This window comes from Spea bombifrons, chromosome 4 (assembly GCF_027358695.1).
Source record: "Spea bombifrons isolate aSpeBom1 chromosome 4, aSpeBom1.2.pri, whole genome shotgun sequence".
In the NCBI taxonomy this organism is placed as follows: domain Eukaryota; kingdom Metazoa; phylum Chordata; class Amphibia; order Anura; family Pelobatidae; genus Spea; species Spea bombifrons.
Window position 1 is genome coordinate 94,831,709 of NC_071090.1, and position 23,706 is coordinate 94,855,414.

The following is a 23,706-nucleotide window of genomic DNA, read 5'->3' on the forward strand; positions in this document are numbered from 1 at the left end:
ATGTTTTCCCCAGTAGTCAAGTGACAGAAATTGCCCATCTGCCCAAAGCTGTTTCATTTTTTTTTACACTCTTTCCCCACTGGGCTTGGATGACTTCGGAGGAGATACACACACACTGTGCGCTAAACTACGCAACTAAGAAATGGCAGAACACCAGTTGTCTTTGGCCTGCTGTTCTCCTTATTCTTGATTCATCGGTAGAGTATCATGGCTCTCCCGCCGATACACACAGAACACACACTAAAATACATGATCAAACGGCGTCAGCCAGCTCTTTTCTGAATGCAATTATGGGAAATATTTGTCCACTATTTACAGTGACCTCTAGATAGGAGTTCCAGTATATCAGCAATTGTTATTCTAGACAGTGCCAAGCTCTGTGCATGGAAATGTTTCAGGTCTGCTGTCCTGAAAGGCGGTTATAGACTGCCTGTACCTGCCATGACAAATTACAGGAGTCTGCTTTCTCATGTATAGTTATTACATCGGTCTTGACTAATTTAGCAGTTGTGAAGTGATGATAGTGATCTCATTTCGAGGACCCGTGTAAATCCAAACCAGCTAATAATGGGGATTTAATCAAAGTCAGTCAATTTTACATTTTGTAACTGTCAAATGCCATCGATATCTAAAGACGTTATAGTTAAAGAAGTGTGTATTTCTTTGTGTTATCTAGTTAATAATATTGAGATAGTATTCCTGGTTATGTAGAAGAGGGTCTGCTGCCCACCTAGAACGCCTTCATCTTCCATTTTAGAAATCCTACTTGTGATATATGTTAATGTACAGATCGTGTAATCCCAATGTGTCTATTGCTGAACTCTCATCACTGTAAGGCAACAACGAATCAGCTTTCTATCCTGAGGGGTATTTTTTTTTAAATGTGTAATCTATTGATTATTTACATCATAAAATATGGTAAGCTTAATAACCCATAGGCAGCCTGCATTCTCCTCTACAAGTATGTTTATATATATATATATATATATATATATATATATATATATATATCTTAATGCCTTAGCTACATTGTATGTACTAATGGCAACAAAAGGGTTAGCCAGAGAATTGTAAAAGAAATGCATTCTCTTGGGTGCCTGTGAATTTTGTTGGCACTTTAAAAGAAAAGCTAATATTTTTTTATTGTTCTTACATTAGGGCCTGTCAACGTGTTTGACAGACAGAGCTGTGGAATTTGATATAATATGTGTGTTACTTAATTCTTCTTACTAAAACTGCCATAAACACAAAGGAAAAATGCAGTCTGCTGAATACATTAAGTCGTGGAACAGAAATACCACTCTTCGTGTAGACTTATATCAAAAGGTGCCTTTCAATGCTGTAGGAAGTCAAACATGGCTTCCTGTTAACCCTCTGGCACCCAGGGAAGTATATGCCAGGCTAGAAGAGCTTTGTCTATCCAAATCAACGCGTTCCTCACCTCCGAGACTCAAATGGTTAAAATAATTTATGTTCCTAAATTGAGTCCATGTTTCCTAAATCATACCCAGCTCATTTTATGATACTCCAGCACATCGCTTCCCTTTTTTATATACTGTGCCGTTATAAAGTAATGCTTCTTTCATCTGCATTTTATCTCCCCGTTGTAAATTTTAATAGTTACTTAGAACTACGGCACTCGTGGAACTTTTAGCAGAGTACGGATTGGATACACCATAAAGATTAATGCCTAAGAATTTAAATTGTTATAATGCGCCTCTCTCTCTATTTTTTTTCATAGTGTCCTATTGTTCCATTTTGCTTCAGAATGGAGAAGGGATTTTGGCAGAAAAACTATTTTTGGGGGAATTTATATGAAAAAAACTATATGATGTGCCCTATATATTTTATAAGGGGTGGGCATGAATACATCGGATAGGGGAATTACAGATAAGATATCTCACTTTTTTTTCTCTTTTAGTAAAATATTTTCTGCTGTTCTTGAAAATTCAGAACAGTAGGGTCAGGAAAAAAAATCATGTGATTACTTGTCTAAAAAGATTGCCTGCCAAGGGAGAATATGATCTCTGAGCGTGATATTGAAACATTGCAAATGTTTCCAATGTATCAATCTTTTAACCTCTGCGCGTGACAAACAGCAGAATATTACCAAACCTGGGAACTTCCCAGGGCAGTAAACTCGGAGCTCTCGAATTCGAGTGGCTTTGTGTAGGGGTGTGGTTAGGCAGCCATATGGGCGTGGCTAGCCCTACATAGGGCAGAAAACGCCCCGAACAGTATTGAGTGGGAGGGGAAGGGGGTGTGGCTGAACACTGCTCCCCTTGCCCAGAGGAAGAGAGAAGAGACCTGAAGACCCATTGAAGCAGCGGTTCACTTGGAGACTCTTGGTCAAACCCATAGAGTTGCCAGGTATGCATATGATCAAATTTCTCTTGGTGATTGCAATCGGCTATTTACCAAGATAATATCGCAGGTAGATGCACACAGGATTATTCTTTTAACATCCCCCTCCCCCTTTTGACCTGGTGTGCCATTACCAATTAAAATGATCAAATATACTAGTATACCAAGTCCTTGATAATCGGTGCTATCTCATAGTAAATTAATAAAATATCTCCAAATATATGTAACCAGAGGAGTCACGGCAAGAATTACACAAAGCTGCAGAAGCTCCCTTAAAGCCTGAACTATTTTCTAAGCCTGTGTGCCGATGATTAAGCCCCAACATATGAATGTCCATAATGTCTTTAGTATTACAGTAAAAGCACGTCCGTCCATATGGAGAAGCCTTGTACGTACCGATTAACAAATCCTCCACATTTTGGTTCTTAAATCATCTCAAATACTGGATGGGAATCAAAGCGGAGAACTTTCACATCCATTCAAACAGAAAAATCATCATAATAACATAATCAGAACATAAATCTTTTTTTAATGATGGATAAAAATAAACATGAACTTTTGAGCTGGCACGATTAGAACCAACTGAACTAATCTAATGCGATCAGACAGAAACGTTATGCCAGACAATTCTGTAAAAAGCATTGTCTCCAAAATACAGGAAGCACTTGTTCTATATATTGTGCGTTTCTTACAATGCAATGTATGATGCAATGTATGTATCAATACTTTTCACAGACTCAACAGATTACTATATAGATACTTTAACCCATCAAAGGGTTTTTGGAGTCCTTTTTCGGAGGCAGAAAGGAACAACACACTTAAGTTGTGCTGACAATGGTTTGGTTCATACACAATTCCTAGGCTCATTAAAGCTTTTCACAGACAATTATGTTATTTTTTTTAATCAAACATCATGTTATTTTAGTAAAAACGATGCACAATAGGATCATTTTGTCCTGCTGAAAATCGGCATAAAGCTATCATGAATCTAAGACAAAACTGAGGCTTTACATCAGAAAAAAAAATGAACAGACTAAAGTTTAAACATTTTCCTAGCCACATGTTGGCGTAGATTGGCAGATCGTGAGTAATTTCAGGAAAATTACAGTATTCAACACCTACAATATATGCCAATTTATTACAAAAACAAAAAAAAACAACAACAACATGTTTTAATGTTGAATTACGTTCTAAATTCACATTTTTTTTATAAAAAAAAACCTCTAAACTACCGTATTTGCTCGATTATAAGACGACCCTGATTATAAGATGACCCCCCAAAATCTAAATATTAATTTAGGAAAAAAACAAAAAGCCTGAATATAAGACTACCCTATAGGAAAAAAAGTTTTACTAGTAAATATTAATTCATGTAAACAATATTTTCATATTTAATATAAGCTATGATTGAGAAAAATATATATTTTTTTATTTCCTTTTATTTGCCAACCTGCCCCCCCAGTTATGCACATCTGCCTCCAGGGTTGCCACTCTGCCCCAGAAATGCCTTATACCCCCTATTTGCCACTCTGCCCCATGATGTGCCTTTTAACCCTCTATATGCCACTCTGCCTCCAGAAATGTCTTATACCCTCCTATATGCCACTCTGCCCCATGATATGCCTTTTAATCCCCTATATGCCAGAGTGGCAAATAGGGGGTATAAGGCATTTCTGGGGGTGTATATATATATAAACTGCTAACAGCAATCACACTCCTATCAAGCCAAGGCAGCCAGTACATGCTGGAACCTGAGGATGATAGGAGTGTGAGTACAGCCTCCCTATGCCATGCTACCACCACCATTACACATCCATACTAACACACACTCATTCACAAACCTTTAAATACTCATTCATTCCATTAATCACACACACACACACAGACACACACACACACACAGACACACACACACACACACAAAACCCCCCACCCCCTTACCTGAACTGCAGATCTCTCACTCGAAGACTTCTGCAGGTCCCGGCTGTGAGTGCAACTTCTCTGGCCCCGCCCCCAGAGGAAGGAGGGGGAGGCAGAGTTATGTGACACTCTTCTAGCTTCCTTTTTTCCTGCTGCTCGCGACCAAAGCCCGGTAAGTAGCATGGCCCCAGCGGACATTTTGAGGTCTTATTAGAAGACGACCTCGATTATAAGACGAGGGGTATTTTTCAGAGCATTTGCTCTGAAAAAAACCTCGTCTTATAATCGAGCAAATACGGTATATGCAAAAACAACAATAAATATCACACATGGTAATATATGATATTCAATATTGTTTAGATATATAGTTTAGTTCCAATGGTGATTGGAGATTGTGTTACTGACTTTCTCATTCACAACCCTTGCCAGACGTTCCACTGGTGCTTTGTTATAAGTGGCGGACACGATCTGCTATCTAATTTTTGATTAGATGGCAAATTAAGTCTGATATTACCAATCTTATTATTGCTTAGGCAGGGAAATGTGCACATCTTCCCCTGTCTGCGATGTAAAGCGATGTTAGAAGACTCCTGGCATCAGACACGTGGATGGCCTCTGGAGTATTCTGCAATCGTTACTGTCGTACACCTGATACCCTTCACATAGCACTAAATGCATTAGCTATTAATCAATGTGTATTAAGTAAAAATAAAGGTCCAGCTCATTGCTCACAACGTCTGCGGGTCGAGGGAAAAGATCTATAAAGTAAACACAAATGATTTTTGTACCTGACATGCAGTAAACGGTTTGATCCTCCAGAGGAAGGGAGGGATGTCAAGAACAGATATCTGGATGCTAAACGTATTCCCCTTGAAATGAAGCAACTTTGGTTCCTCCAGAAGCTGTCCACCTTGATGTCTCTCATCAGAAAGCACTTCCTACAGCAGGGGGAAAAAAAGAGAAATCAATAAAAAGGATGAACCCACAGAGTTTTAGAAGGTGTCTGAGTGGCATTTTTAGTAATGTCATCTTCGGCAAGCTATATTAAATGATTATAAAGCTGATATAAAGACAAAAGAATAATGCTATTAGTGTTAGGACCATACATTTATTACACAAGCTGCCTTTTCCTGTAATGGGACACCAGCTGAATTCTAATCTAGTCTACGCACTTACATATCGCAGAGAACCAATAGATAAGCCTGGATAATAGAGAACAGTCAAATATACTTGGTGTGGAGGCTCTGGGAAAAATGAGGTATTCTTAGATCAATGTGAGTTTTTCAAATACCTATAGCTTTTCGGTTTTCAATTAGGGTAATTGGTTTGCTTTGTGGAAGCTGAGATTTATGGCTAAGAGGGCAGATCAACGGCATCAATGAATTTCCTGTCCTGTTTCTGTTTTTTTTGCTCCAACTAGTGAACCAGAGGCAAAGTGAGAGAAAAACAGTGGAGTAACCATTCATATGCATTAATTTTATGAGCAGAGGTTAGTATACGCATTAGTTGCAGTCCCACAATAATAACTTATTACACCAGGGCTGGACTGGGAAAGGAAAGCGTCCCTGTGGTGGCCAGCTCGATAGAGAGAGTTGCATGATATAGTTTTATTCTCTCACAGTGTGTGGTCATGTGAATCCCGCCTGCGGCTGCTCGCTAAAGGACCATGTCTGCCACACAAGGCCTTTTAGTCACTGGCCCACCAGGCGTTTGGCCAGTCCGTAAATGATATTGAGGCCACTAAGATCAGTAAAAGAGGTTGACATAATAGTGTGTGGCTGCCTACCGGATACACACACTATATTTTTCTTACGACTTATCTCCACAGCCATGAGGTCCCACGAAGCACCGCTGGATGTGGCTCCCAACTAATTGAGTAGGCCACGTCCAGGCCTTACTCGCCGTAAGCACATGTGTGACTGTGAGAGGGTGGCATGTACGAGAATCATGTGACAGAGCCCAATTCTTCTACTTTATTTCCTAGTTGACCCCAGATGAACCCTGAGGTACCCTATAAAAGTACAGAGTCTTCCTTCCACTCACTGCCCTTGGTTGGTGTGGACATCCTAGTATTATCTACTGCATCTATGATTCAGGGTATTCCTGGCTCTTCCTTTGGCTTGAGTTCAGTGTCCGTCTGTTGGTATCCTGACCTGGCCTGCCCTACGATTACGCTTTCCTGACAATTTGGTTTTGACTTATGCAATTTGGTTCTGACCCGACTCGCCCTTCGACTCTACCCTAGTTTTTTTAGTTCCTGCTTTGTGTTTCTGCATCTGGTCCAATATCCTCTTGAGGGTTCCATTATTCTACATACCCGTTATAGGGTCTAAAAGTCACTGGCTGATTTTCCTCCTGATCAGGAAGGTTTGTTTATATGTTCCATATTTTTTAATCTTTAAAAAATGTTGAGGTGTGTAGCATGTGATAGGGAGAGATGTGAGCCGCGGCCTCCAACATGCCTTTTCTGAATAGCCACCTCGCGTTGCTAGCTTCACAAGGAGACTGGAAGGACAGTGGGGCAGCTACCCAGAATAGTGGAAAAATGCCTCTCTCTCCCTCTCTGTATAACTATGCCCAAAAAATACAATTTATCTTCTTATCTTTGCTTTGGGTACCTTTTCAAACTCAATGTGATATTATGCAATCAAGAGCTGAGCAAATCGTTTGTGACGTGGGCACTTAGAACCAAGTCACTATGCACATCTGTCCACGTAAAAATCACGACTTGTAGCCGATGTACTTATTTCAAAAGACCGGTTTCCCTGGTCTGCTACTGTCATCAGAAAGGACAAGTGTGTGCGGCTACAATTCATTTCAAAAACAACAGCAAGACCTGAGCTAATTGTTTAGGGACGCTGTCTTTCTCTGCAAAGTCACAAACAATCTAAAAAAAATTAATCACAAATCCAGCTCCTCTGTTCACCGATTGTGCCCTTCTGTCCGAACGACCAGCAGTAAGCATTTAGTTACAGCAGGAGTCTCGCTCAGTCAGCTGGCAGCATTTTGCACCTCGTGAAAAGTGCATCCTATTTTTCCTAATAATGCGTCTTTTGAGCCACCCTTTGAGTTAGAGAATAGAAATCTTTCCAAATTGCAGGTCACTTTAGTAAGAAGGGCAGGGGGTTTGCAGTGTGCCAGCACCTGCCGAGACCAATCGCTGCCAGCCGCACTTTAAATAGGGAAGGAAAAAAGATCAAGGAAACCTTCCAGTCTTTAGCTATTGGTTCTTTTGATGCCGGGGAAAATGAATATTTTAAGAATAATTTAGGATTTTGATCTAATCCATCCATGTTACTCATTAATGGAATTATCTTAATGGCCCATTCTGTTTAAAATGAATATGTTTTAATAACAAGGTTTATTGTATGAGTGACTATAATGTTAACGTTTTGTTTAATGATGGTGGTATATTCCTGATGTTCTGTATATTTGTCTTTCCATATGTACACTTTTAAAATTCTATTTAAGAACAAAAATGCCAGATTTTGGAAAACTCTTAAATGGATATGTACATAATTTAATGCATGTTAGCGCTGTTTTGTCTATTTTTTTTAGACACACAATACTATCCTGCAGCCCCACTCCTTTCTAGATATGACATGAACAGACAGAGCCCAGCTCCCCCCCCCCCCGTGTGACTAAGAAGGACTTTACATGAAAGGAGATGCCATTTTGAGAAATGGTAATTCTGGGGTTAAATGTGAAGCAAGCACTATAGTAAGTATATATATATATATGCCATTGATTAGGGAGCTGAAATGGTGGTTTATTTTCATGTGAGTTGGAGTAACTTATGGGCTATTATTAACTAAACCACTGTAATAGTCCATCCACAGGCATCGACTTAAGCTTCTAGCTTCGGAATGGCCGAACATGGTGGTCTTGCAGCCGGAGTGTTGGATTGTGCATGAACCTGACTTCTGACATTTATTTTATTACAAGCGCAGGGGCACTAAGGAAGAGCAGTTTGGATTTGTCCTTCATATGGTTAACCTTATGAGATTGAAACATTGTCCTTTTGTCTTCGCTTTAAAGTGAGCACAATTTGCAAGCCCCAGAAGTGTGGATCTCTGTCTGTTTGTTCACAGTCAGTGCTTCCGTGCCACCTCAGATTAGTTTGCTGCACGGTAAATTTTCTTTTGGACAGAACATCTCTGATACGGTGGCTTCCTGCACTTGCTGCTTCAGAAGGTCTACACCTTCTGCTTTTTGTTAAAGAACAGTAGAGAGAAGCAGCACGTCTTTGCAGTACAGCCAGCATTAATACCTTCCATTAGCTGACGGTGCAAAAATCACTATATAGGTGTAATTGGTAAGCTGCAGGTTGATATTTTAAAGGTTTGGGGCAGTTAACCTTATAATTTCCTTGCGTGTCTGACCTTTTAATTTTATTCTTCTACATTAGCTACATTACTATATTGCATGAATGTATGTACTTTAAAGGGGAACTCATATCTTTTATTACTAGTTACAGTTTATAAATTACATTTCCAAAATAGTGTTATTTTACTGTTAAAACACTTCTAGTTTTTGCATAGTATGATGTTTTCAGCTGCATATTAGCCATCTGTGTTTGTCACAGATCTGTTATCTCAGCCCAATCCACTAGACAAACATCCTGACTTCTTATCGTAGTGCCCATGGTAAATAATAAAATGTCTCATTGTTACAGACATTCTAGCAATTCCTCTATGGCGGAATGGACTTCATTAGCACTGCCATAAAGAATCAGCGTAGTGTGGTGTTTGAGCATATCACATGACTGACAATAATGGCAGCCACCACATCTGCAGATAAAGGAAGTTTATTAGAACAAAAGAAAAATATCTTTCGCATGGGACCTGTCCTTTAAATGAAAAACCCGGGGCAAAATGTTACGTGTAGCATATACTGTATAGTATAGGGATGGAGAATAATTTTTGTTTTGTTTTATTTGCATTATATGTAAACATTTAACGTAATTGTAAAATAACGTTATCATCCGCATCCTCTCTACTCAAAATCTACACGGAAATCTCCTTTAATGTCTTTGTTTCTTCAGTTATTTTATATACAGGTCAGTGAGTCAGCTGAGGGACTCATGGCCACAATGTATCTCTATAGAGATAGGGTTGATAACACACTGGAATTCTTTTGCTTACAAAGTTTAGCTCGTAAGAACATATGGTTTTTTTAAGCTGGGTGAAAGAGGGGAAATGTAGATTATATTTTCATTAAAATGCACACATTCCTTGACAGTGATTTAGGATGTCACATTTCCTTTACCTGGAACGCACACGGGGTATTGTCTATGCAGTAGACCCTCAGATTATAGTCCAGAGAGTTACAGGACATGCAGCCAAACACGGCCACCTTGAGCTCCTTCACGGCACAGTCAGTGAGAGGTTCCCCAACCAAAGCATATGTCCCGAAGCTGTCTATCAAGATATGGCAAGCAAATGGGTCCAAAAGGCAATAATATGATGTGGTTTCATCATCAGTAGACATCACTTCCTGTAGAAGAAAAATAAAATCATTTTTGGCTCTATTTTCCATTGAAAATTAAATTCTGTGTTTGCTTTAAATACATATATCTATGTATTTTGTATAATATAACTAGAAATTATGAATCATAGGACACTGTATACCATCAATCTTTATAGATTAAATATATGGTATATTTGCCTTTGCAGGTACTCATTAAAAGTTGCTGAGAGGCATTGGCTAAGTGTGAGAAGTTGGAGGAAAAAAAATCCTGAAAAATCCTTTATTACCACTTAGTAAATCATCTCCTAATATTTAAGATTATGCAAAAATCCGCATATGCCAAGAATATTGGTACCAATGAACCTGACACTGTGTGTCTCCAAAAGAGGCGCTTGTGTAATGAACAATTTTTTCAAGGAATACGCCTGACCTTTTTTCTTTTCTTTTTTTTTTTTTTTATAATTAGAGGATGCCATTTGCAGTATTGTCAAATGTAAAATAAGGGAAGAAAAGACTCTCAAGGTAAAAAAGGATAAGCAGCTCCAAAAAACACCAAAAATGTGGTTCCTCTACACATAGAACTACAGATCAAATTGGAGACAGGTGGGAGTGCTATGAGTAAGAACTAAAATTATATATATATATATATATATATATATATATATATATATATATATATATATATGTATACAGCTGGCAAGGACTATACATAAAATGTTTTAATATGGCCAAATGACTCCAGAACACATTGAACATAAAAATTAAACAACATATAAAATAGTATGCAATGATTTAGCAATCGTGCGTCAGGGTTTAGATATGAAGAACCAGAACCTGGGTTTCTAAATTCAATAGGTTATTGTATGAGAGGCAGAGAGCCCCTTACCTCCCATTTGCCCTGTTGAGATCTTCTCTTCAGCCGGATATGCCAGTGTTCACAGCTGACCTCGGCGCAGTGAGGGATTGTTAAGGCCACAGGAGTTGACAAGGTCACATCATTAGGACCACATGTTACTTCAGGTCCCAGGAGAACTTCGGCTCCTTCAAGCTGCAAACTTTTAACAAAAAACAGCAAGAGTAAAACAGTGACCCCAAAGAGATAGCAAGAGCATTAAAGCCAACTGCATGTGCCTTTCTCTCTGTTCCTTGGAGGACTCGCTTAACCCTGACATAGTCAAATAGAATTCCTTCCATATAATCACGCCAGTCGTTGTTTTAATGTATGGCTCTTACAGTAATACCAGAAGATTTATACAAGTGATGGATGAATATGTGGTTTGGACCAAATTGATGACAATCCATTATATTACTCTCTTCTAATAGCAAGACGAAAGTGACACCTAACTTTTTCCCCCTTTTCTCCAAGTACCAGCCAAAACTATACTCTGACGTTAAAGCAACAGTCTTTAGAAGTCCAATACGGATTTTGAAAACTGGCATTGGTAGGGCGAACTTGGCATGCTCATCTACGGATTAACTTCTTTGACAGCTGGATAACCAAAGCCATCTTGCAGAAAGAGTGTAAATCCGGCAGGCTTAATACATGGCAGCCAATGAAAGAACAGCCTGCTTGCATCGCTATATATATATATATGAAGGTGCTGTATAGATCAACAATTAAATAATGTACGCCAGGTAGAAGCGCCAATAAGGTGAAACAAATTGTGTGCCACAGCTGACCTGGAAAACTTTTTTTATGTTTATTTGCAATTTGTATTTCATATTTAATTAATTTTTTGTTTATTCATTATTGATACAAAATAGATGCAACTATCTGGGCTGCCGCCAACACCTTGTGGACAGCAGCCAATAAATCAGTATATGATACATATGGCCACCCATTGCACTCTTATGCCAGCTGCTTTGACCTTTATAGAATATAGCTGTGTGGCAGCCACACACTTATGTTCTGGATAGACTACACAAACCGCCAATTACTTTATTTTCAATTAATTGAAACTGTCAAATAGCTATAGCAGCCTTTTATTTTATGAATAGCTTACAGTACTTTAACTTGTGGTCCATTCAAGCCAAATGGTATATATATCATAGATGCGCAAGGGTAAAATGCAATACTATGTAATGTATATGCTTTTAGGCAGATGCAGACAGCATTGCCCTTGGGGGTTGCCATCTTAAAAGCGTTGAATGTATAAATGTGAAGACACACAAATGGTGTTTGGGGATTGTTTGGCCTCCTGTGTTGGTAACCATTTAATGGAGGTTTACTTCTTCACCTTTTTCATTAGTAAAAGCTTTTAAATCAAGACAGGTGCTAAAAACCCATTAGGTCCCATTCAAGAAACATGAAATTCTGAAGATGTCCCATAGGACCATTAATGGAGCCACACAGAATATAAAGAAGGTCAGATACTTGGAGAAAGGGAAAGAGGATAACTAGAGGGTGGGAGGTGAAACCAGTATGAAGTCAACCTAGAAGAAAATAGCAAACACATTAGAAATGGAGACTGTAACAGATAGGAAGACTGATAAAGGTGAATAGATAGGTATGCTGATAAAATGAGAGGAAGTATTGGGTTCACAGCTGTATTGATTACAGAAATCTGAATTCGTTGCAGTTTATATTACATTTATGGAACTAACAGGGATATTACAATCTACTCAGCAGGTCTGATATGTCCCCCTTCTAAGTACTCTTCTTAATGTTTAAATGCTGGGTCAGGCAGTGTCTTCAATAAAGAAGCAGCAAAGTATTTAGAGGAAGATCCCAGTTTTTGTTGTGGAAGAACTGTAAAGGATCATTTTATGTATTCTTCAGTAATAAAAGTCACGAGGGCTAGCAGACAGAAATACCTAGACACATCATGCAGGCTTGTAATATCTAGAATCCTACGAAAAAAGCACCCGTAATTCATCTGTATCCTACTGACTAGATACATTCTTATTCCACTGTAATTCATCTTAATCAAGTCTAAGTGATATCATATCTAAACAGCCCCACCAAATCAAGTTTTAGAGATTATATTATATAATACAATGGTAGTAACTCATTAATTTCCAAGATTACAAACAAATATCTGTGTTCTCCATGATTTAAGATATTTAGAGCTATGCCTTATGCTTTGGTTATTGGATGTTTTCTTGTTTGTAAATGAGGAACTAAGCCTTGTGCCCCTCAATTTACACTTACCCATACTTCACAGTTATCTACCTCTTATCTTATCTGACCACGTGTTAGCAAAACACCTTAAAATTTTACTAACTATGCCTTAGTACTATCTTTGAAAACCTACCATCATCAGGTAGACTATGCCTTAGAACCCACCATCATCAGGTAGACTATGCCTTAGAACCTACCATCATCAGGTAGACTATGCCTTAGAACCTACCATCATCAGGTAGACTATGCCTTAGAACCTACCATCATCAGGTAGACTATGCCTTAGAACCTACCATCATCAGGTAGACTATGCCTTAGAACCTACCATCATCAGGTAGACTATGCCATAGAACCTACCATCATCAGGTAGACTATGCCTTAGAACCTACCATCATCAGGTAGACTATGCCTTAGAACCTACCATCATCAGGTAGACTATGCCTTAGAACCCACCATCATCAGGTAGACTCACATAAGCATTCATTTGGACTTGGCCCCAAAAGTCCTCCTTGAGTACAAACCTTAGCTTAGTATTTGCTATTTTCCAAAATAATAGCTAGTCATTTTGAGTTTATCTCAGACAATAGTGTAAATGTATATCTCAGTTTTGGACTTGTGTGCAGAAGAAAACTTAAATTCATGTTTAATTGTGTGTTCTGCAACTATTTCATGTGGTTTATAAACGAGATGATAAGTACCGACAGACAAATGTAGGTATTCTCAAGGTCCTTTCTAATGGATTTTGCTGTGCCTCTTTAATGCAAAGATTAAAGCAACTGAAACATGTTTTCCGTATAACCTTTCTGATTTTTATTCTCTTTATATTCTTTTCATACGTATTTTGGAAAATTGACTTCTTGATTAGGCCTTTTCTGCTGTATTCTCTCTGGATGTATGTGAACCTATCGCCCTGTGTTTTTCTGTTTTGCTACAGATAGGTTTGTCAGATGCTTGATATTAAAAATAATCTCTCCTTACTCCAGGGTGACAGCCGTTGGGGTGTAATTCAGTTAATCCATATAGCAGACGTTCAGAATCAAAAAATAAATAAGGAGTGCTCTTATCCTAGACAGCTTCTTTGAAAAAAAAGGAAACATTGTGTCCTTATCGCGGCCTTGTCTGGATTTGTCCAGATGGGAACAGTTTGAAGGCCTGTCTTAATTTAATGAAGAGGCGAATGGACTGAATTGTGGGACTGATAAGCAATTGGAGTCAACATCTTTCATGTACACAGATGCTGCTGTGGGTTTTGGCTGGCGAGGATGTTGCCATTGAAAGATGTGCTGTGCGTGTATGTGTGTATTGCTATCTAAATATACAGTGTCGAGAAGGAACTGAAATTGAGAGATAATCCACAAATTTCAGCATAATCCTGAAACATACGTCTAATATGACTGGAGGTAGCATTAGGGTAAGGGGCAGCCATATACAGAGACTTTTAATGGGACTTTGTGAGCAAAGGTAAGGCGTTTAAGGATTTTATTTACAGAATTCCAGGTATAAACACATTTTCTGCTTTTTATACACTTTATGTTTACGTTTAGGGCTCTGGAACGCTCTGATACTCTTATACCCAGCAAACATCCTGAGCACCTAGAAAAGAAGGCATCAGGAGAGAACGAGGGACCGAGGTATTTGGGATGGGATTCAGTGGGACAATCAATGCCGAAAAAAGGCACACAATTGACTCTATATGGCGATAAATAGGAGATGATCATATATCAATAAGCGAAATTAATTTTATGAACGCATTGTTTCATTAGTTAATCGTACAAATATTCTTTTTCATCTAGAAGTACCCAATTCAGGGACTGGAGAGAGCAGGGACTTTTTTTTTTTGTAAAGATTTAAAGATGTCAGCGGTAGAGTTAAAAGTCATCATGGCATTTTACAAAATAAACAGCCATCGAATCTGTTCAAACCATATGTTTTTCCAGCTGATTCCTGTTCCAACTTTTCAATTGCTTTTTTTTTGGCAATGAAAGTAGTCATGTGGGAACCCGCAGGCTCGGTTAGAGAGAGGATGATGACTTGTGAGAGTGACGGATCAATAAGTGGAGGGGACATTAATATTATTAGGCAGGATCCCTCAAAATGTGGAGAGATGTTTGCCTTTGGAACAAGGGAGTAGGAAATTGGTCTTTGGCAATACAGTAACTTCGAAAAAAAACATATTACTTTACCGAAAATTTAATATGACCTTCTTGTCTCAGTTGCCATATTCTTGAGAAGCCCAGTCTGAACCAGTTTGTGTGAAACACTGTTTGAAAAGGAAGGCTCTACCTTCAAATGTAAACTGAAATTATTTAATTTATAACTATTTTCATACTGGTCTAAAAGCTAGAAGGTCTAGGTCTCCATGTTCTTTGAATAAAGGTTATTGGGAGATGTCGTTCGTGATGTCGGGGTGGTGGATAAGTAGAACGATCTCAACGAGGAAAGGGAATTCATGGGGTATGCATAAGGGTATCATGCTTATAAGACAAGACCAAGGGCCAAATGAGGTTTTAACAGTACTGAAAAAGGAACTCCTGAACTAGATCAGGAGAACGATAAAATAAATAAAAATAATTTGGTGGAATGAATTTTGCATGTAGAACAGAACTATTTATTGACTGTTAGTGGAACTTTGTATCTTAAATGACCAGAACAAAAACTGCGTATAACTGGAATCCAGTAAGATATTTTATGGAATGGATAGTCTTTTGTGCTCACGTTGTTCAGTTAGCAAAAGGGAATAGTCCGGCCACATAACATATAAGTGGCATTTGGAGAATGGAAGGACATATATAACGGATGAATCGGTAAATATATACAGCGTCGGAATGAAAGGCATGAGCTGAAATCCTTTGGATTCCGTCTCGCAGAGAATTTTTACTTCTATTACAGTGAATTAACTCAGAATGCTGTTCTAGCCTTTATAAAACGGCTTGCCTTGCTATCCAACAAAAGCCACAAGAGGCTCCCATACCAATCACTCTGTATCACTGACCTGAAACAAAGAAGCATTTTTTCATTGCAGTTTAAGTACTTTGCTTCCATTTCCTGATGCCTATCATTCACTTTACCTTGGTTCCCCTTGATTGACTGACAGATAGATTTCCCAGGAGTTGTCTTCTGCAATCGCCTCATGTGGGATCAACAGACTCACCCCTGAAAAATAACAAGGAAAAGTTTAGAGACCGAATTAAGGTTCTGGCATCAAAAAAACACTGTGAATGAGAAGACATTCCTGACTTTTTTTTATAAGTGTACTAATTCTAATAATAATACAAAAATAATTCAAATATTGTCAGATTTTAATTGCAATGTGTTAGGAGCACAATACCTAATCTTTTAAATATGTGTCATATGTATAGATCCCAGTAATCCATTTGATGAGGTATTGATAAATATTCATCTATTGACGTAACATTAAATGAGTGGTTTAATTTTGTGATCTTTGTATAACATGGAGAATGAGTAATGTTAGAAAGTTTTCATAAATGGAATGGCGGTCCAGAAGATGTAGTACAGAACGATACAGAATATGTAGGACAGAATAGTATGGCAAATAGTTAATATAAGACAAGGACCAAGAATGGTTTGAGAGCTTACAGCTTGTAGGAACAAATGAGCAGATGGAACGTGCCATATTGCTCCTATGGTATGCTATTGAGTGTGTTCACAAAGAGTTGAATTATCATGAAGTTAGTCATGAGATTAAATCTTCATTTTAACGAGTTTAATGGCCAGTCCAGTCCTCCTCTCAGAGAAAACCTTTGGGTTCCTCGCTGTGCCATTTTAGGCTATGGTAAAACCGATAGAAATGCACAGTGCTTCTCCATGACTGGTGCACGGAACGTCACTCGCCAAATGGCGAAGTCATGGGGTACTCCACCACCGGCACTCCCAAGCGAGTTAAGCTTATGGCCAGTGTGTCTACTTAGTGATCATAGTGATCTTTTGTGTTGGGCACTAAGGTGTGATGTGTAAGGGTTTCTACATGGGTGGGAGTGGGACAATTATGTACGGATAAATATACCCTGCATTTGGTTACTTTTTTATCGGAAAATTGGTGTTATTTGTTGGTTTGCATTGCTTACTATTATGACGTTTCTAAATTCGTTACCTGATATGTGGTTTTGTAGTACAGTTTAATACAGTCGTCTCGAAAATCTACCATTTTCTGTCTGGCATGCATTTACAGTAAAACACAAAGCCAGCAGGGTGAACAATAACCCCTATTAACCATACACGAGGCATCCAAGTTTGTAAAAATGCATCATGTTATTCAATATTTCCAGAAATGACCCTTCCGCAGTAAACTATGGATTTTCCCTGTGCACTATACATTATGTCAATATATGTTTGCGAATATTATTTCAGTGTTAGCTGGCAATTACAATAATGTTATCATACATGACAAATTCCTACGTGAACTAAAATCGTCAATACAAATTATCTCATCTGATCAATACAGTGTCCTGGGCATTATTCCTCAACGGTTTTTAATCTCTCGTTATGATTACTCCATATATATGTATATATATATCTATAATGACATTTTAGTAAAGCATTAATTCATTTGCCTGTAGCTTTTGATTTTACTACAGTATGCATCTCTGTTAACTCTTTTCTAGCCAAAGAGGTGTACACGTCATACATTTAGTAGCCTCCAACTCCCAGATTGACCTTCTTAATGGTATGTGATCCTCTTCATTAAAAGTATGGACAGTGCTGGCATTTGTAACACAACACTTTTACTTCCTAAGCACATTCTCTGATGCTAATATTCAGAGTGTTTGGTGTTCTTGTGCTACATGAACATCTCCGAAAGTATTGATATAAATTGAACCAGGTTTGGACTTGGTGGTGTGAATGGATGTGACAGACTCTGGTGGAACAGTGTCAGGAGAGAGAGAGGTTAGATGAAATATTAAAGAGGCCAGTCATAATACAGACACAGGAATAGCGCTAAACAGCAGCAAAACTAGCAGGGATTTTGGATGACACCACCATTTCTTAGAACCGGGCAGATCTTGCCCTTAATTGGCCTGTCCCCTGCCCCCCCCTCGACCATAAGAAGAACATCATATTGTGACATCATGGTCCAGCATCTGATGTCACTTCTTAAAAACCAGGAACTCGGAGCAGACTTGAATCTGTCCCTGGGTGACTTTCAAAGTTACACCCCTGGACATTAGCTCCTTATATTCCACCGAAGGACACTTCTAACTTTCCATGCTGGAAGTTGTAGCCTAATGAGCTTTTTCATTTTGTAAAGAAATGCATGGCAGAAAAATCGTAGAACATCAGTTAAAAATCATGAATCTAGCTATATGTACGTGACATACAGATGTAGCCAGACTCAGTAATTATTTTAAATGCATGTTTTTATACCCAGCCTGATTTGCATATTGTGATACAGTTAATCATCCATTATTCTGAGGTCACCAAACTCAAAATGAACCCATTCATCATCAGACAGCTGCCGCAGGGGATCACATTTAAAAAAAATCCCTGTTATATGTTCTTAGGTGAGCGTAGCTGAGGCAAAGTCAATGATATGTATACGTAGCACCTTTTAGATCTAGCGTATATAGCACGCAAGTTAAAACCTCTGCCTTTAAACCTTTAAAAAGGTGAACCTATAAATCCGTTATCACGCTGTGAACATAATCGCTGCTTCTTTGTGTGCGGGATAAGATTTCTATGCTGGGCTTACATCCCCTTAAGTTGATCTCTCTTTTTGAGTTAACGTCTTACTTGATGTGTGTACCCTTTAAGCCTTCAGAAAGTGGATTAAAGGGTACAGAAATGTCTGAAAAAATCCTTTATTTAGAATAGTTATGTTGAGGGTTTTTAATTCATATAAGGTTACCGGTAGGGTCATAATTCTATCACAAATGTTAGGGTGGACTGCCTAACAGGGGTGTTGCGTGTTGAATTGTCTTTTTTGCTCTTTCTAAAAGATAATATTGTCCTACAAGGAGCAGCGGACAAAGAAAGAAGAAAGAAGAGCATGAAGATGCCAGAGAAGAAGTGGAGCTGTGCGGCAAGGAGACAGGGACACAGAAGCGGTAGGGAGGGTAGACAGACATTCAGTGGGAGTGTTGTAGAGAGTGAGTGATATTGTGAGAGAGCATGAGGGGTTTGCTTAATTTCATGTATTTTGTTGGGTCCCTCTTCATTTTAGGAGATTCGTATAATTTTACAAAATGGGCAAATTTTGTTAACATTGAAATTCATATGAATCTGAATGCACAAATCAGTTTGGAGCTGCTTGTATTAAACGTTTTGTGCTTTATTTCCTATGTAGTCACAGCAGAGTGTCTTCTCTTGGAGCACTTGGGAGGCGTCAGCTGCAAAGTTGTTTTTTGAATGTTATGTACTAACAACACCTTGGCATGAAGGGTCACGGCCATCCTAAGAGAATATCTGGATGCAGGTTGTAAGTCACTGACCCAATGGCTGAATAAAGCCACGTTGGCTAAGCAGTCATGGCAAATGTGTTCCTGATGTTAAATATACCGCTCCACAAGTGAGTTTGGATAAATACAATAAAGGTTGATCTATCTTGAAAAGACTAACATCGTATGATAGGTTGATTGGTCTGTATCAGTAAGCTCAGAGGAGGAGAAATGTTTATTTTATTATCATGACATATTTGTCTTTCTGCCTCCAGCCATAGCTCTACTTATTTTATTATACGAAGAAGGGTATACCATTATTTAAGGGTATTCAAAGAGAAATGTATGACTTTGAAAGGATTGTTTTCTTCCTTTCCATCCGCAATAAATTATTAAATGTTTTCAGTTGATTTTTCTGTTTGTTTTTCCTGGATCAACCGAGAGAGCCATCAAAGGCTGAGGGTGATTGATTTCTGCCATTTTCAATCTCTGCCAACGTATCTATGTGTAATTCATATAACATATTATATATATATTGGAGTGACTTCCTCTTGAAGCTGAAATCTCAAAGAAAAGGGAAATGATCCATTTGAATGGGACCCAATAACTCCAGGCTGTGTTAAAATCAATCCAGTTTGATTTTTTTAAACCAGCTGTGTTCTCAATGCAGTTGCACATTAGGCGCTGGAGCATTGCGCGTACGGCGTGTCTGAAGGGCAGTATGTGTTAAGGGCAGACTGCCTGCTTGTGAACGTGCCATACTATCTCCAAGATCCCATCTATTTCCTCGCTACTTCCAAGCCTGAGAAGAATCTGAAATTAGCCTGGAAACGATCAAATTCAGCTTAGTGCTCAGCCAAGCGAACGGCCAACAGTACGCAGAGTTTAGTGACTGATAGCGCGGCACCGTAGACCCCAGAAGAAGCTGCCACTTCTCCTCGGCTGTGTCATTCGATGAGCTAGCTTTGATTAACCCGAACACCTGTTACCCAAGACTGCCTTTTATTTGATCTGGCAGCTGAACAAGTCATCGTGTTTTTTACATTGAATAATGGCACAAAGAGAATGGAGAGAGAAAAAAAAAAAAAAGAACAAACATATTCCGTAGTCTTAGCTGTATTTTCAGGTCAGAAGCCTGGTAGTCGCACATAAGTTCTTTCCTTTATGTTTCTCTGTGGGTCAAAGTAATCATTTTCAAAAAATAGCTTCATACAAAAAGAAAATGTTGTATCATGGGTCAGGAACAAAAAAAGAATGTTTCTTATTTAAAGACTTGGCACAGTGAAAGCACTTATAATGTAGTGATTGGATAGTAATGATGTAGGTTTTAGCTACAAGAAGGTTAATGGGTAGAGCTGGCATGGATAGAGCCTTTCTTGCCGCACAAGGAGGATTTAAAACATCTTCCTCTTCTCTGTTATGGTTTTTATACATTTCCTTCTAGTTTTTCTTTACCAGGTGGACAGGTTGGCTCAGTTTTTTTGTGTCTCTTAGTAACTAGCCAGTTTGCCCACCTTTGTTAAAGAGTATCACCACGTAACAATACAGATTTTGCTTCTTCAACATTCTTCTTCGCTATTTTACTTACCAGTCTCTGTTTTCAAGGTCTTGTGGCTCTACTTACTAAACTGTGTTTTCCAAGCCTACGCCACCAAAAAAAGGCCATAATGATACATTTCTAGTTCTTGCTTTTAATTTCATGGATTACATTAGCCAGGCAATATATATCTTACACACACAAATATAATAAGTATTAAGCTAATTATAACAGTGTTTGTTGTGTGTGTTTGGCACAGAACAATAGGTAAAAAGAAAGTGCAGAAGCCCATAAGCAGTTACAATTGATTTTTTTTACCTAACGAGGCAGAATATTCTGTATATACTAACTGACTTCTGCGTAGACCTATCACTTCTGTGTCCTTAACGTATTACTTTAGGCTAATATAAGTAGCATTGGTAGATTAGGATTCAATTACTGGTGCAGGCAGCTTTTTTCAAGGATTCATATATATATATATATATTTTTTTTTTTTCTTTTTCTTTTTTTTTTCCATTTAAAACAATGTAACATATTCCCTTAGTCAGGTCTCACTATGAGTAGAAAACGGCAGCGCGCGTCTCTCTTAATCCTGACACCAGTCTCATTCTGCATTCATAGATCACTTGTAACAGCAAGGCCTTTTTTTTTGGAAGGTGCCACATGATAGATGCTGGTTTTATTGTCTGCATCATTATGACAAAGCGGATCTGCTAGCAGCATTAACATGGTGATTTGAAACCAATATTTCAGTCCCTGATCTTCGTATCAGTTTGCACTGCCATCCGCAGCCCATTTATGTATGAGTTTCAGTATATCGGAGCGACTGAATATGATTGACCATCAGTTTAGAAGCAAGCTTCGTGTTATATAGTCCAGTAGTGTTAATTGAAGAAGAAAAAAAGATTACTGTAATACAGAATGATGCCTTTATATCGAACTAACATGGATTTTTTTCTTCAATTTAGTTTAATATAATATTTTTTACTGAGGGGCATGAAATGAGAATAGCATGTTATAATACAAGCAGTTTTATCTTGTTATCTTAAGCATTGTATATTGCACTACATAGGGGTTATTAATGTAATGCCATTTCCCTAATTGCCCACCTATCTGCCTGTCTATCTGTCCAGTTGCATGTAAATTTCCAGTGGGGTTCTGGAAAACCCCCCCACTCATGTACTGCAATTTGTAATGTCTCGAGATCAGGAATTTCTATGGTAATTTTCCTTTTTTTATTTGCCTACAAATGTGTCTGTCTCCAGCTCTATATAGCATGTAATATGTTGATATCTTCTCTATAGCGTGTGTTTTTTTCAAATACAAGACATATTATTTTATTGTTGAGTTCTATCGTGTGTGATTCATCGAGTGGGTAAATCTCTTATGACTTCTTCCACGGCAGGCCTGTTGGCTGGCTGCTAGCCCTAATCGAGCGCTGGGCTTCAGCCTGTCTGCCTCCTACTCCACACCCATTCTGCATCCAACATGCCTAAAAAACATACTCCTCCTGCACCCCTGTTGGATTTAATTGTCTAACAATTGTGCGTTCTAAATGTCTGCTCCCTGGGCTCTCACGCTTTGAGCAGCTATCTTGCTCCCCTCCCAATCACTGAGCTTTACAGCTTCGTTAGGATTGTTTTGTTATGTTCACTCTTCTTTTTTATCGTTATTTCTTTTTTTTTTGACACCTGCACAAAATCAAACCTTATCGCTCCTTCCCTGCGGGGTTCTCATTGTGACTGGGGGAATATTAGAGAACATACTGTTTCTGTTGTATACAGTTGACAAAATACAATATATTTGTTTCCAGATGTTCAATGAATCTCACTCTAGAATTATGCTGGAAAAAAAACTGCGTTATGTCTACTGAAAAGGACAAAAAGGATTAGTAAAAATCTAGGTACAGAAGAGTACTTTCTATGCACCATTTGGTAGAAATGGCCTTGCATATGCCACGTTAATGTGAAAGATGATGCTTCTGAAGAGGTTACAATTATAATAAATGGGTGCTAATACAATATGTTTGTATTATAGTTTGAGCTGTATAGGCAATGTGTATCTGTCTTGTTTGACACAAAATAATATTTAGAGACAGAACGCTAGATATCATGGACTCAAAATCGCCTGCCTGGCTCAGTCAACCAAATACTTTTTCATGCCAGCAGGTAGATCAAGATGACAGGATCTCGTAGTCCAAAGCAGATGGTACATCAATGGCCACCTCACCTTGCTGACATCCAAACATTTTTCTCCTTTTATTTTTCATAAAATATCTGTCGTGTGTAAGCTGAATGCAATATGGAAGCTAAATTTCACCTAAATGTAACATTTGGAAATGCGGAAAATGTGTAAACAGCGGCCTGTGAGAAATCACAAAGACACAGGAGGTGAAAAATGTCCTCAAGTCTAATAAAATCTAAATCATTCGTGAAAATATAAAAGGATTAAATCCCGCAATCTGATTTGATGTTTCATTCGGAAACATACCTTGTATAAGATGAAAACAATGATGAATATGTACTGAGGAAAAACAAAATTGAACATGTTTCTAACAGGGTCACCATGTTGAAAACCAAAAGAATATCCGCAAAATGCCATTAATTAAAAATATGTAAGCAAAAAAAGCTTTAGAAAAATTAATTAGAGGGGAAAATAGATTTACAGATGGAGAGATTAATGAATAACAATCCCAAAACTTTCAGATCAGTTTTACTGGAGTTGAAATCTGACAAATGTGTTTGCTTTAACTAGGATAGACATCAACCGACTATCCATCTGCAGGCGGCACAAATCTTAGATCAGACTCAGAACACAAGGAACATACATTTTCTATATTTATTCATTGATGTGATGGCCTACCCATGCTCCGCAGAGGTTGTCTATGTGCCCAAAACATTGAC

At 38.3% G+C, this 23,706-nt stretch overlaps 1 protein-coding gene across 2 annotated transcripts in view; it reads right to left on the reverse strand.

Moving 5' to 3' along the window:
- Positions 1-23,706, reverse strand: part of UNC5D (unc-5 netrin receptor D) — a 254,033-nt gene that overhangs the window by 16,914 nt on the left and 213,413 nt on the right. For both annotated transcript variants that reach the window (XM_053465189.1, XM_053465190.1), the window contains 4 exons: positions 15,943-16,027; positions 10,640-10,808; positions 9,553-9,780; positions 5,073-5,222 (listed from right to left, as the gene is read on the reverse strand). In XM_053465189.1, the coding sequence (XP_053321164.1) occupies positions 5,073-5,222; positions 9,553-9,780; positions 10,640-10,808; positions 15,943-16,027 (632 nt within the window). The remainder of the gene's footprint in view (positions 1-5,072; positions 5,223-9,552; positions 9,781-10,639; positions 10,809-15,942; positions 16,028-23,706) is intronic.